This window comes from Labeo rohita, chromosome 18 (assembly GCF_022985175.1).
Source record: "Labeo rohita strain BAU-BD-2019 chromosome 18, IGBB_LRoh.1.0, whole genome shotgun sequence".
NCBI lineage: Eukaryota > Metazoa > Chordata > Actinopteri > Cypriniformes > Cyprinidae > Labeo > Labeo rohita.
Window position 1 is genome coordinate 25,324,324 of NC_066886.1, and position 13,405 is coordinate 25,337,728.

Below are 13,405 nucleotides of genomic sequence, written 5' to 3' on the forward strand. Positions count from 1 at the left end.
TGCTAATGCATCTGATGACCTGTTGGTCTTCAATCTAACTGGAGGAAATGGCAGCTGGAGCAGCGGGGTGTGATCCTTTGATTGTTATTCAATGCATCCTTCATGACGGAGCCCCACCAACATTAAACACACAAGATGAATGGAAATGTGAGCAAAATGTCGGGCTCAGCTTGCCAGCATGGACGCAGACGTGAGCCGCCATCGCTTGACGATTGTCTTCATGTCTCAATTGCAATCCAATAAACTATACTGATTCTTTCATAAAAATGTCCAAAATCCACCAAATACCTTTGTTTATACAGATTAAAAGTGTAAAATACAGATCAATTTTTTGTAATGTTTTTAAAGTCTCTTCTGCTCACCAAGGCTGCATTTATTTGATCAAAAATACAGTAAGAACTGTAAAATTGTGAAATATTATTGTAATTTCAAAAGCATCATTACTCCAGAAATCAGAAATCATTCTAATATGCTGATTTGCTGTTCAAGAACCATTTCTGATTAATATCAATGTTGAAAACAGTTGTACTGCTTTTTTGTGGCAACCATGATACATTTTATTTTCCAGAATTCCTTGACAAATAGTAAGTTCAAAAGAACAACATTTATTTAAAATAAAAATCTTTTGTAACATTACAAATGTCTTTACTGTCACTTTTGATCAATTTAATGCATCCTTACTAAAAAAAAAACATACTGACTCCGGTAGTGCATGTTATATAATAATAAAACTTTTTTTTTTTTTTTTTTTTTTTTTTTTTTTTTTTTAATAACAATGTTAAAATGTATTAATTTCACATTTTACTGCCAAGTTGATGTTTCATTGGCCTGATAATCACTGCATTGGGATTTGAGAAGAGTGGGCGTTACCATGGTAAATTGTTGTAATATGTTTTATGGTGTAGAAATTGCTGAGAACTTCCTGTGAGATTGTGAGTTTTAGATGCTGGTTTTGATTCATTTTTGTAAACTGTTAAACAGCAGCTATTTAAATAACCTTTTTTTTTTGTTGTAGCCGAAATTTTCCTTTGGACATGATTCATCTGGCCATGTACCGACACAGACTGACATTTGAGCATAATAGCCTATAATGCATCCTCTTGAGTTTACACAAATTGCCATCAATGAGCTTGCTTGATTGTAATCCACAATCTGACCTAATGACCCACCATCAGATTTCACAAGATAAACATCTCGTCTTGAAAATGGAAGAAGTGTGTTTGGAAGCCCATTAGATGGAGGTTTGCAGAGCGAGCCGGTCATTCAGGATCCATCGGCCTGACCGTCTCGGCTCCCGCGGGAGATGAATCTGAGTAAATGATTCCGCAGAGGGGGTAATTAAGAACAATCTGTCTTCAAACACTCATTTTGCTGGGCTACTTTGCCCTTCATTTGCCTTTCCATTTTCTCTAATGTATAATTTCACTCTCTTTTCTCTTTTCCTCCCACTCACATGTTTCTTTCCCAGCACAGGATTGTTTTTGCGCTATAGAGTAAATACCACAAGCTCTAACAGAGAGGCAGGTTTTTGTTAAAGACCCTCAAAGGCGCGAGACGAGGACTCAGCACGGAAGCCCCTCGCCGAGGATCGATCCGCTGCACTATTGGCAACATCCCTTTGAATAAAACACAGCACTATTGAGTTCACAATCCCCACTGGGCCCAAGAATGGGGAGACATAACCTTTCGCATCTCGACTTTGTGCGCCAAGATTCAAGTCGTCACCCCCAACGACCTCGACCTCCCCGCCGAGAGGAGAGAGGCAAGAGAAGCAGTGTAAATGTCAGAGAGGAAAGCAGGCACTTCAAAATATGTCTTTTTTATCCCTTCCCTCATCCCACCAAACCAAAGGCTCTGAACTGAGGGTGTGATCCTCAAATACTCTGAAAAATCAAAGGAGATTTACCTGACTACCGCCTGTAGAGACAAGCATGTATATACTAAGAATTTCTTAATGCCTTTGAAAGAAATATCTTCTGCTCACTATGGCTACATTTGTTTGATAAAAATACAGTAAAAATGTGAAATATTACTACAATTTAGCATAACTATTTTCTATGTAAATATATGTAAAAATGTAATTTATCCCTGTGATCAAAGCTAAATTTTCAGGATCATTACTCCAGTCTTCAGTGTCAAATGATCCTTCAAAAAATCATTCTAATATGCTGATTTACTACTCAAGAAACATTTCTGATTATATCAGTGTTGAAAACAACCATGCTGCTTCGAGGGTTATTGTAGTAAAGTAATTAAACCAAAAAAAAAAAAAATGTTTCAACAACAAATGTATATATATAAAAAAAATAAACAAATAAATCAACTTTACATCACAGGAATAAATTATATTTTTAAAATATATTACAAGAAAATTATTACTGTAATATATTACTGCTGAGCAGAAGAGATTTTTTTAAAGCATAAGAAATCAGTAGTGTTGTTCTTGTATTTGTGCGCAAAACAGCATTTAAAACTCAGCAGTTGCCATATAAACACTTTAAAAACCTTGATATCAATAAATCCTAAGTGGAATAACGCTCAAATGAAACTGAAGGTGATGAGAATATCTCTTTTGAATGTACAACAGTCATAAAATGACTTTAGCAAGTCTTGAAATTTTCCCATATATAATTTATTTAGTAATTCATTTATTGTTTTTTTTTAATCTATTATCTATGTATTTAATATTAAATAGTATATAGTTCTTTGTAATCCTTTCTCAGTTTGTTCCTGTTTTGTATATGTAAAGTCAGCTGTTCTCTCAGAGGTCCTTGTTTTTCTGTTTTGCAGGGATGTAGGGCAGTACAGTCTGAGTGCTCTTATCCGAAACCGTCTGTGTGCTGCTGTTCCGTAACAGTTTTTTCCGGCAGCCTGGGTTGAGAAGACCTTTCCTGGGTAGTGTGTGAGAGCCCACCACCGGCACTGGCACCTTTACGGGCGACGGGCCTGCGGATGCCGTCTCCCGGCAGTTGTAGAGGCCCAGCGGGTGTTCGGAGGAGGACAGCGGCGGTATGGGCGAACAGGCCAGCGGACTGGGCTCACTGTCCGTATCTGGGGTCCCACAGTCCCCTTTATCGTCCTCCTCTTCGCCGCCGCCGTCCTCATCTTCGTCATCGTCACAGCACAAGGCATGGTAGAGGATCTTGTCGCTGAAGCGGACGCGCTCTCGGGTGCCGGATGTACGGGAGGTTCTCTGGCTATGTGTGGAGCTGGACGCCTCTTCGCTGGAGGAGTCTGGGGTGATGATTAGAGGTCCGTTGGGGACAGGAAGACCCCCGTTCATCTGCGAGTAGACACTAGCAGTGGTGGGCGTCGGTGTGGTTGATGACGGCCTCCCCTGGCCCTCGTCCACCTCCTCACTGTGTGCTTTCCTGTTAGAGGCCTCCAAGAAGTTGCAGAAATCCCAGCCGTCGGATAGCATGTCCTGGCTGAGGAAGTCCAATCTGAAGGCCTCACCCAGGCCACGCTCACTACTCGACGTGCTGCTCGCCGTCGCCACCGTCCAGTCATCGGGCTCCAGGTCGAAGTCGAAATCAGATGTGAGTTTGTCGATCTGACCCACCACCTGCGTGACAGAGAGAGAGAGAGAAAGTGATGAAATAATCAGTTTGCATTCCTCGATCATCAAAGATGCATTAGCATCACCTTGAAGGTCAGTTTAATTTTACTTTGGTCAACTCAGAAAAAACCAAGCATAGTGCTGAAATGATCCTAGGATCATAATTCATTTTATTAAACTGTTTGAACAAAAATGGAATTGAGTTTAGAATCTTTTGACTTGAAGGTTGCCTAACATGACATTCAAAGGTAGAGTCAATATATAAAATATACAATAATTTTCGTAATTCCCAGCGTGGGCTTTTATGAACCACTCAGCAGTATATTAAAAGTTCTATAGATAAAACATATATACATATAAGTCAGCACACACTCATGCACTAAATAAGTAAAATCTACTGAATTTTTCTTTTGCAAGTTTTTGCACTAACATTTTTTTAAGAGAATAAATAAATATTTTTAACTTGGCCAGTTAGAGTTTGAGTAATTTCTGCTTACTCATTTGAGGTTTACTCTGCAATACTCAAGTACATTTCATCCAGTCTCTGTTTGTAAATTATACTCAAATAACGTAGAACTGAATTAAGCCATGCTGAGTCAGGGGTGCCCAAACTTAGTCCTGGATGACCAGTGACCTGCAGAGTCCTGCAGTATGCCTAGTAAAAGCTTGATTAGCTGCTTCAGGTATGTCTAACTGGGGTTGGAGCTAAACTCTGCAGGACCTCAGCCCTCCAGGACCAAGTTTTGGTACTCCTAATTCAAGTAAACAAGGCAGTAAATACATTGTAGCACTTTGTAAGACAACATATCTATACAATATCATTAATGGGTATCCAGTCGAACACAGAGACCTCAATAACTGCTACACAATACACAATCACGGTAACAATCAGTGATTAGTTTTTGAGTATAAATGGGTCACTCTGAGTAGAAAATGAACCCCAGATTTTAAACACAAAAAAAGCAAGCATAAAAAAGTGTACATGCAACTAGGAAACAGTGGAAAAGTATAACTTTATTGATTATTTATGCCCAGTGCATGATGGGAACGCCAGTATCAGAAAGTTGAGTAGGTTTTACATCATTTTATAACTTTGATACTTACTCAGATAATCCTTGTAAACAAAAACAATTTCAAGTAGGGCTGAATTAAGGGTGATTGGGACAGTTTTTGAAATTATGCCTTTAAATGCCTTTAAATTTAAAACATCAGCCCAACACATTATAATATTCTGTAATACTGAAGATGTTAACTACCCATCTGAGGAGGAAACAATGTTATATTAGAATGAAAGGATGTGTGGCATACACTTTTCTGTGTTTTTTTTTTTTTATTGATTTAAGGTAGTGTAAGAATATTTACTGTATTGCACAAGTTAGTTTTATATGCAATTTTTTCACTTCTGTTCATCATCATTTAGTGCCCACGTTTATTTCTGTTCAACTTTTTTTTCTCAGTTTATAAATCTATCCATAATTCATACAGTACAACCAGTGTTGGGAAGTAACTAGTTACATGTAACGGAATTACGTAATTTAATTACAAAATAAATGTAATTGTAATTAGTCCCGTTTTACCTTATGTCCCAGTCACCCTTAATTCACCTATAAGTTCAAACTTATTTCCACAAACTTGAATTGAGTGTTAATATAGAATTTATAATTCTTTCCTGAACCAAATTATTTAAAGCTGCAGTCCGTAACTTTTGGCACTCTAGCGGTTAGAATGGCACGCTTCTGTCTGTTTATGTCTATGACGAATCATGCAGGTACTGGGCTACTCCTACCAGAACCAGTCTGAAATAGTCCAAATATAAAAACTTTTTATAGGTGTACTGTAGTGATTCAGGATAAGCCAAAAACGGTTTGGAAAATGGATTTATGATGTACTTACTTATTATATAAATGTATTATAACTGCCTAAATCGTAGCGGTCGTGGCCTAATGGTTAGAGAATTGGACTTGTAACCCAAAGGTCAAAGCTTTGAATCCCAGTACCGGCAGGGCTTGTAGTTATAGAGTGTGAATATACAGCACTCTCTTCCACCCTCAATACCATGACTGAGGTGAGACAAAAATGGGTGCGTGTTTGCTTGTTCATTATTCACTGCTGTGTGTGTGCACTTGGATGGGTTAAATGCAGAGCACAAATTCAGAGTATGGGACACCATACTTGGCCCCATGTCCTTTCCTTTTATTTTTGTAAATTTTGAACACACAAAAAAAGTTACGCTTTAATGTAGAAATTACATTTTAGTATTTACTTCACTACAGAATCATTTTTATAATCATTTTTTATGTGTACATACAGCATATAAAGCAACATGTACTATATAGTAAATCTCAACTGCTTGATTGCTTCTATCTTCGCAAAATATACCATCTCTAATTTACAAAATGCAATTGTAAGGCATAAGGATAATAAGATAATCAACATCATGGTTTCCTGTGAAGCTGCTTTGCATGGTGTATTGTGAAAATCACTATATGTCTACAGTATATTCTAGATTCTAGAAGTTTAAAAAATGTATTCTCTTCAATAAAACAGTGTTCTGCAGGGTGGCATGCTATACTTCTTCGGAATCTGCTAACCAGCATAATTATGTATGAAACACTGTGAAAAGTGGACAGTATACATTATTTCTACTTGATTTTACCCACTTTTACTGCTGTAATCTCATGAAGTTATGTTGATTCTGTTATATAAAAAAAGTGTTTTTTTTTTTTTTTTTTATTCTTGACATTAAAGGTCTAAAATTTTCGTATGAAATTTTCGCACGTTAAAAAATATATATGACCTCACGTTGTGTCAATCACGTTTACACACTGGCTCCGAAATTTTCATCCATCATAAAAAAGTTCGGATAAGGTTAGATTTTCTGCGTTTTCACATCCGTAGCAAGCATTTTGATAAGAAAGGATGATAAATACGAAAAAAAAAAACGCATACGAAAAATTCAGACTAAAAAATCCACACTGCTGATCTAAAGAAATAAAAAAAAATAAGGGCAAAAAGGTGTTTAAAAATCGTCCAGGAAACTGCGTTCAGTTATAGGAACTAAGATAAAATCTACATGATTACGTAAATGTACCTGTGGGAACTTTTTCATGAGACGCGAAATATGCGCCAATAAGTACATATCACTGCAGTTTCCAACAGAAACTAGAAGCAGCAAAACAGTAAGCACTTGTAATCATTTTTGTACGCAGTTACGTTTACAGCTTTATTTGTTTCGCTTTCTGGTGTTGGCAATCATGTAGCAATTTTAACAAGAGAGGGTAACCAGTGTTAGGGGTAATGCACTACAAGTAATGCAAGTTATGTAATATTATTACTTTTTCTAACTAATTACTAAGTAACTAGTAATGTAACGTATTATTTTTAAATTGACAAGAAAATATCTGAGTTACTTTTTTTAAATAAGTGACGCCAGTTACTCCCCCCCACCCATTTATTGATTAAAAGCTTTCCTGTAGCTGTATTTTGAAAGAAATCGGGAGTAGGATGTTAGTTCTAGAATAAATGTGAACGTGCATTAATTCATCTTAGATTCAGTATTCCTCAAAATGAATAAAAACAGTGAAATTCAACTCAGAATATGAGTTGTCTTTGCTGCCGTCCTTAGATGATCCAATTCAACCATACTAATGAGCAAAAATTACTCAAGATAATCTAACATTTGTTTTCCTTTTTCTTTTTTTTTTTTTTTTTTTTGCTGAAGAGTTGACATTTTTTTCTTCTGCTGTCTACTGTACAGACATGAATTTATTTTTCTCAAAGCCTGAGGCTTTTGGTGTGAAAAGGCTTTTACATTTGCCAAAAATATAAGTTTTTATATTAAAAACAAACAAGCAAGCCCTGCCCAGATTTAAAAAGTAATGCAAAAGTAATGTAACGCATAACTTTCAAAAAAAGTAACTAAGTAACATAATTAGTTACTTTTTTAGGGAGTAACTCAATATTGTAATGCATTACTTTTAAAAGTAACTTTCCCCAACACTGAGGATAACAATTTGGCAGGGGATTGAAAATGGACACAGCATCAAACGTAACAAACTTGCTTGGCTGCTCAGCTGGCATGCAGTTGGACTTAGGATGTGGAATCCTTGGGTACAAATCCAGTGAAAAGCATGACTCACAATGAAAGAGCTGAAAGATGAAAGGTAAAAGATAATAATAAAAAAAAAGTACTTATTGGTAAGTATTTCGCGTCTCGCAAAAAAGTTCCCACAGATATGTTTTCGTCATGAGATCAGGTTGGATGAAATTCTGACTAATATAGACAGGTGACAGTCATTTTTGTAATGGCCAATAATTGATAAAACTGATATTACAATTTTACACTATTTTGTCTAACAAAGTTTAAATAGACCACACAAATAAAATTACAAGTGACTTTACTCATCACAACAGTATTTAAACATGCACAGCATGAAAAAAATGAATTTTTATGATGAGATCTGATAATATTATTAAAATATTTGTTTTTAACTTCACATGAGCATTAGATAACAGCAAAGGTACATGCAAAATTGTAACTGTATATAAGCACATGCACAATAACAGCTGATATAAATCAAATATTGGCCAAAAATGTTACAACTTTATAATATTGACCCATAGCAAATATGGTGTTGATATGCATGCCAAAATTGTGCCATTTTTTTCCCTCTGCGTGGGACCAGTGTTGTTTTTTCCAACTTTTTGTCATGTTAAGATCTGAATAAAGGAACTGATGTGGCCTTGAGAAAAAAGTCAAGTCACCATTATTTCTATAACATTTCTATAGCTTTGGAGTGATAAACAAGAAGAAAAGGAAAAAAAAAGTGATGCAAACAGAAGTCAATCCTGCTGCAAAGCAGCTCTAAAAGACAGTAAAGATAAATAAAGAAGTACGATAGTAAACAGGCATTATTCAATGATAATAAGGAATGAATAACAAGGGAATAAACAGTAATATATCTATATGTTCTTTAGACTTGTGTATCATGGTCTCTTGGTTTAAGTGTGTTTTTCCTGACACTTTGTGGCATAAACACAGAAGGATCAGATGAATATGCCCTGCTGGCATGAGGGATTAAAAATCTAATTCATTTATCCAGCACAATGACTCCAAAGGAGCAATTAGGAGCTCTAAATCCCTGATTACACCGCAGTGAAAGCCAGAGGAGGGCCTGTGTTTCCGTGATCTGCTCACTGATTTAACAGATGAGTTGCCTGAGACACTTTTTCTCATCTCTATCTGTAATCACTGACTGAATGGGTGATACTATATTTAAGCATGTGCTGCAAACACCCGTTGTCGAGTTTGCTCAGGCGCTTATGGAACACAAATGCTTGATTTTCATACATTTAATGGGTGTTATTTATCTCAGATAAAATTAATTTGTTATGACTTGACCTACTGTACCTCACATTGTTTGAAGATGTTTTGCCACCCACTTTGAGAATGAGTGCCATCAAATAACAAGAGGTTGAGAAATATGAACCCTAGATGAATGAAACCTCACAAAACCTCTTTAGTAAGAGATGTCAAATGCATTAAGCTAATCAAAAGCTAAATTAGCTCAGAAATAACATAGACAAAGGGCAGTTGGGTTGTATTGAGTGACAGGTTATTAATGATGTTCCATTATCAGAACTGCCAGCCAATAGTTGACCTACACTGTCTATCATTGTCCAGTCAAATGGCAGAACTACAAACCATGCAAATGAATGTATACAAAGTAGTTATTATAAAACTTCAAATACTAATAAAATGCTAATACTAATAAAGGTGTTTCTTGAGCAACAAATCAGCATATTAGAATGATTTCTGAAGGATCATGTGACACTGAAGTCTACCGTAATGATGCTGAAATTTAGCTTTGATCACAGGAATAAATTACATTTTACAATATGTATTTACATAGAAAACAGTTGTTTTAAATTGTAATATTTCACATTTTTATTGTATTTTTCATCGAATAAATGCAGCGTTGGTAAGCAGAAGGGACTTGTCAAATAATAAAAAAAAATAACAACCATACTTTCTCCAAGCATATTCTCCTTGGTTTTCAGTCTGTGTACCTAATTTCTGGTAAATAATACTGGAGTCATTGGCTGAGCAGTGGACTGAGTGGGTAATGTATGCCATGGCAGTGCTGAATGAAGGCTAAGGAAGCTTAATAACACACGCTGAGGTGCTGAGGATGTGAGATGAATTGCTGGCCCAAGGGCGGATGAGATAGCTTTGTTTACTAGATTACTCGTCCCGCAAAAGCAGGGTTTAATTCAATCAATGTTTTCCGGATAGTCTGGCACCATTAGACACATTTCGCATACTCCTGTCATCCAAGAGAGGAGCGTAATTTTATCAATATTAGGTCCGTTATGACTCATGCCATTTTTAATATTAATTGGAACTGCACCACATCCTCAAAGGAACAAGTGCACTGTCAGAAGAAGTTATTTCCAATTCCAAATGAAAGGTGAAGTGTGTAATTTCAGAGCCACTAGAGGCACCAGGCGTACACTCTTAAAATATGAAGTTTCCAAAAGGGAAATCACAGCGATGCCATAGAAGGACCATTTTAGGTTCCAAGAATAAGCTTTCAGTGAACAGTTCTTAAAAGAATATGAGCAATTCTTAAAAAGAACAATTTTGTGTTATTTTGAAGAATATTTTAATAATCTAAAGAACCTTTTTTTTCTACTATAAAGAGCATTTGGTGCAATGGAAATGTTCCATGCTGTTAAAGGGAAAAAAAGGTGCTTCTTGTGATAACTTCTAAGTTACTTTGAAAATGGTACTTAATCTATAAGTAAGTTGTATAGATTAGATCAAGTAAAAACTTTCTGTCTCTTATAAACAGTTTTACTTCTAATCTGAGGCTTACATAGAGATGAGCAGAGCTCATTAACATTTAGAGGAACATGCAATAGAATGTCTCGCCCTGAACAGGGCTGATTTTGACAAGGTAAAAAGAAATTTTTGAGAAATTTTCTGAGAAATTTTAACCATAGTATGTTATAGACTTCTCATTAAGACCCTAATCATATCAGCTTGTGGAAAATGGGCATCCGATGACCCCTTTAAGTTCAGATATAATCAGTTAATATAATTAGTCATTGAGTTCACATTATTTTTTCTGTACCTTTTCAGTAAAAAGTTAGTTGAAATGAACTTATTTAATTTAGCTAATTTCATTGCTGGGCTTTACAGTGTATTAGTTATGTCGGGTCGGTTGGCTATCTACGTTTAACTCGTGCAGGAAAACGTATTCGAACATCGCACAAATTACACACTTCACCTTTCCACCTTCCTCCTCGAAGCCCAGCACTGCTAATAGAAACAGAAAACGGCTAATTCTGCTGATAATGTCTGTTGTGCGGCGTAATCATCAGCAGCCACCTCCGTTCCTGCAGCTTGCTCTGAGAGCGGAGCAGGCGTTCCTCGGGGTAAACAAAATCATTCAAATGAGCTTGTCTAGGCAATGCCCTCACCCCACAGCGGCTCCTGAAGCAATTTAACTAGATAGCAGCGCAAATTTAAAAGGTCTGCGCAACCTTTCTAGGTCACAGATGGGCTCGACGCAGCTACAATGAACAGTAATCCCTGCGCCTTTTCTCTGAGATGCCAAGAGAGTGAGTGGGCTATGGAGTAAATTATTGGGTAAACAGATTGCCTAAGTGTAAAGGATGAATGAACACATCAGGAAGAAGTCATTAGCGTTGGGACACAGTGCGTTTTAACTGGAAGGAGCACAATGAGAACCTGCAATAGTAATTACAGTCTATAGGGTAAAAATCACATCCTTTTGTCGGCCTCGGCCCTCATAATGGCAGAGATTGCAGCTGGATTATTCAACTCAGAAAAGATTCCTCTTCCCACTCCGGTGCTTTCAGTTGACGCTCATCTCAGTGGAGCTAAATTATACACCAGTGCAAACTCGAGGAAAACAGCAAATTGTGGCCAACACATGGAGGGGGAAAGAGACACAAAGGCCTACATTGTGGAACCATTATATGTAGTAGCATGATACCAAACTGGCCTTTCAAAGCTGTTTTTGTCAGAATGTGTGAAAAAAAAAAAAAAAAAAAAAAAAAAAAAAAAAATATATATATATATATATATATATATATATATATAGTGACATTTTAGATTCAGTAGTGCCTGTTTTGCATTAGTGGCCAGTAGGTGGGTCATTATATAATTGTGGGTAAATCTCATGTCCGTGAAATATATTTTTTTAAATAGATTTTCATCAATATAAAGCCCCAATGCTTAATTTTGTAGTGTATCACACTATTACATGTTGAAAAGCCATATCTTTTGTTAAAAAAAAAAAAAAAAAAAAAAAAAAAAAAAAAAAGGTTTATATCACATACAACCCTGGTATTCAGCTGTCCAATTTTGTAAAGTTGCTCATTCTACTCTGCATTTAAGAATGAAAATTACCTCAAAAATAAAATAATTTCATAGTTCTAACCTTCAGTTAGATTCGGTTATCAATACATTTGCGTGTGTGCTTCAAAAATAATAAGTGTCTATTATGATATAACTTTTATTTGTGTCAGAAAAACCATTGTCAACTAATTTACCAACTAGAAAATCAGATTCCTCAAAAAGGAAGGGTTTGTCCCATTCTCGTATAATTCCCTCTAGTAGCACATGGATGAAACACTAGAAGTTATGTTCTCTCTTTCCCCTAATATTAGTTAAACTAACAAACCTGTGTCAAGAGTGGATTAATTGACTGTCAACAGTCTGAACAAAACAAATTACTATCTTCATGAGTGAGTCATTGAATCATTCAAGTTTTTTTTTTTTTTTTTAATACTGATTACTGAAATGAAACCCAGAGGTGTGTTTCAGACAGACTATACTGCAATATACTGATGTGTAAAAACAAAAAAACAAAAAACAAACAAACAATAAATAGCACAGCACTCACATATGGTTCGCCACAACCAGATCACATTTAAAATAAATAAATAAATAAATGAAAATCTGAATTTCTGTCTTTTATAAACTGTGTGCATTTACTGCTAGATTACAGCATATATTTGGCACAAATATGTTAGATTCTGTTTCTTGGACTTTTAGTTTGTTTTCATTAGTTTCATGGTTTTGTTTGTTCTTTTCCCACTTCTCTTTGTGTTGTCATGATTACCATACCATTAGTTCATTCTGTTTAGCTGTGTATCACCTTCCTTTGTTCAATGTCCAGTCTTGTCTTTGGAAGTTGCATTATTTCTGTACCTTACGTGGATTACTGTGTGGATCTTGATTAAACTCTGTGTTTGGGAATTTATCTTTGTCTTCTTCAGGCATTCCTGCACTGATTGTGACAATATTGATATGATGTTAACATGTATAGGATGATGATAAATTGCATATAATTTTGTCGAAAGGATGGACAGACAGACAGACAGACAGACAGATAGATAGATAGATAGATAGATAGATAGATAGATAGATAGATAGTGAAAAGTGAAAAGTAACAACATATTGTCAATTATGGTGACTCAGACTCAAAATTGGTCCTCTGCATTTAACCCATCACAAGTGCACACACACAGCAAGGCCCAAGGAGCAATTGGGAGTTTGGTGCCTTGCTCAAGGGCACTTCAGTCATGGTATTGAAGGTGGAAAGAGCACTGTTAATTCACAATCAGTTCAACTCCTGGTGGTGCAGGAATCAAACCAGCAACCTTAGAGTTACAAGCCTGAGTCTCTAACCATTAGGCCATGACTGCCCCATGACTGATTGATTGATAGATAGATAGATAGATAGATAGATAGATAGATAGATAGATAGATAGATAGATAGATAGATAGATAGATAGATAGATAGATAGATA

At 36.0% G+C, this 13,405-nt stretch overlaps 1 protein-coding gene across 5 annotated transcripts in view; it reads right to left on the reverse strand.

Moving 5' to 3' along the window:
• Positions 1–2,610: 2,610 nt before the first annotated feature.
• The window catches only part of insyn1 (inhibitory synaptic factor 1), an 80,536-nt gene continuing 69,741 nt past the window's right edge, over positions 2,611–13,405 (reverse strand). For all 5 annotated transcript variants that reach the window (XM_051135495.1, XM_051135493.1, XM_051135494.1 and 2 more), the window contains one exon: positions 2,611–3,565. In XM_051135495.1, coding sequence (XP_050991452.1) covers positions 2,762–3,565 — 804 coding nt within the window. In that variant the 3' untranslated portion in view covers positions 2,611–2,761. The remainder of the gene's footprint in view (positions 3,566–13,405) is intronic.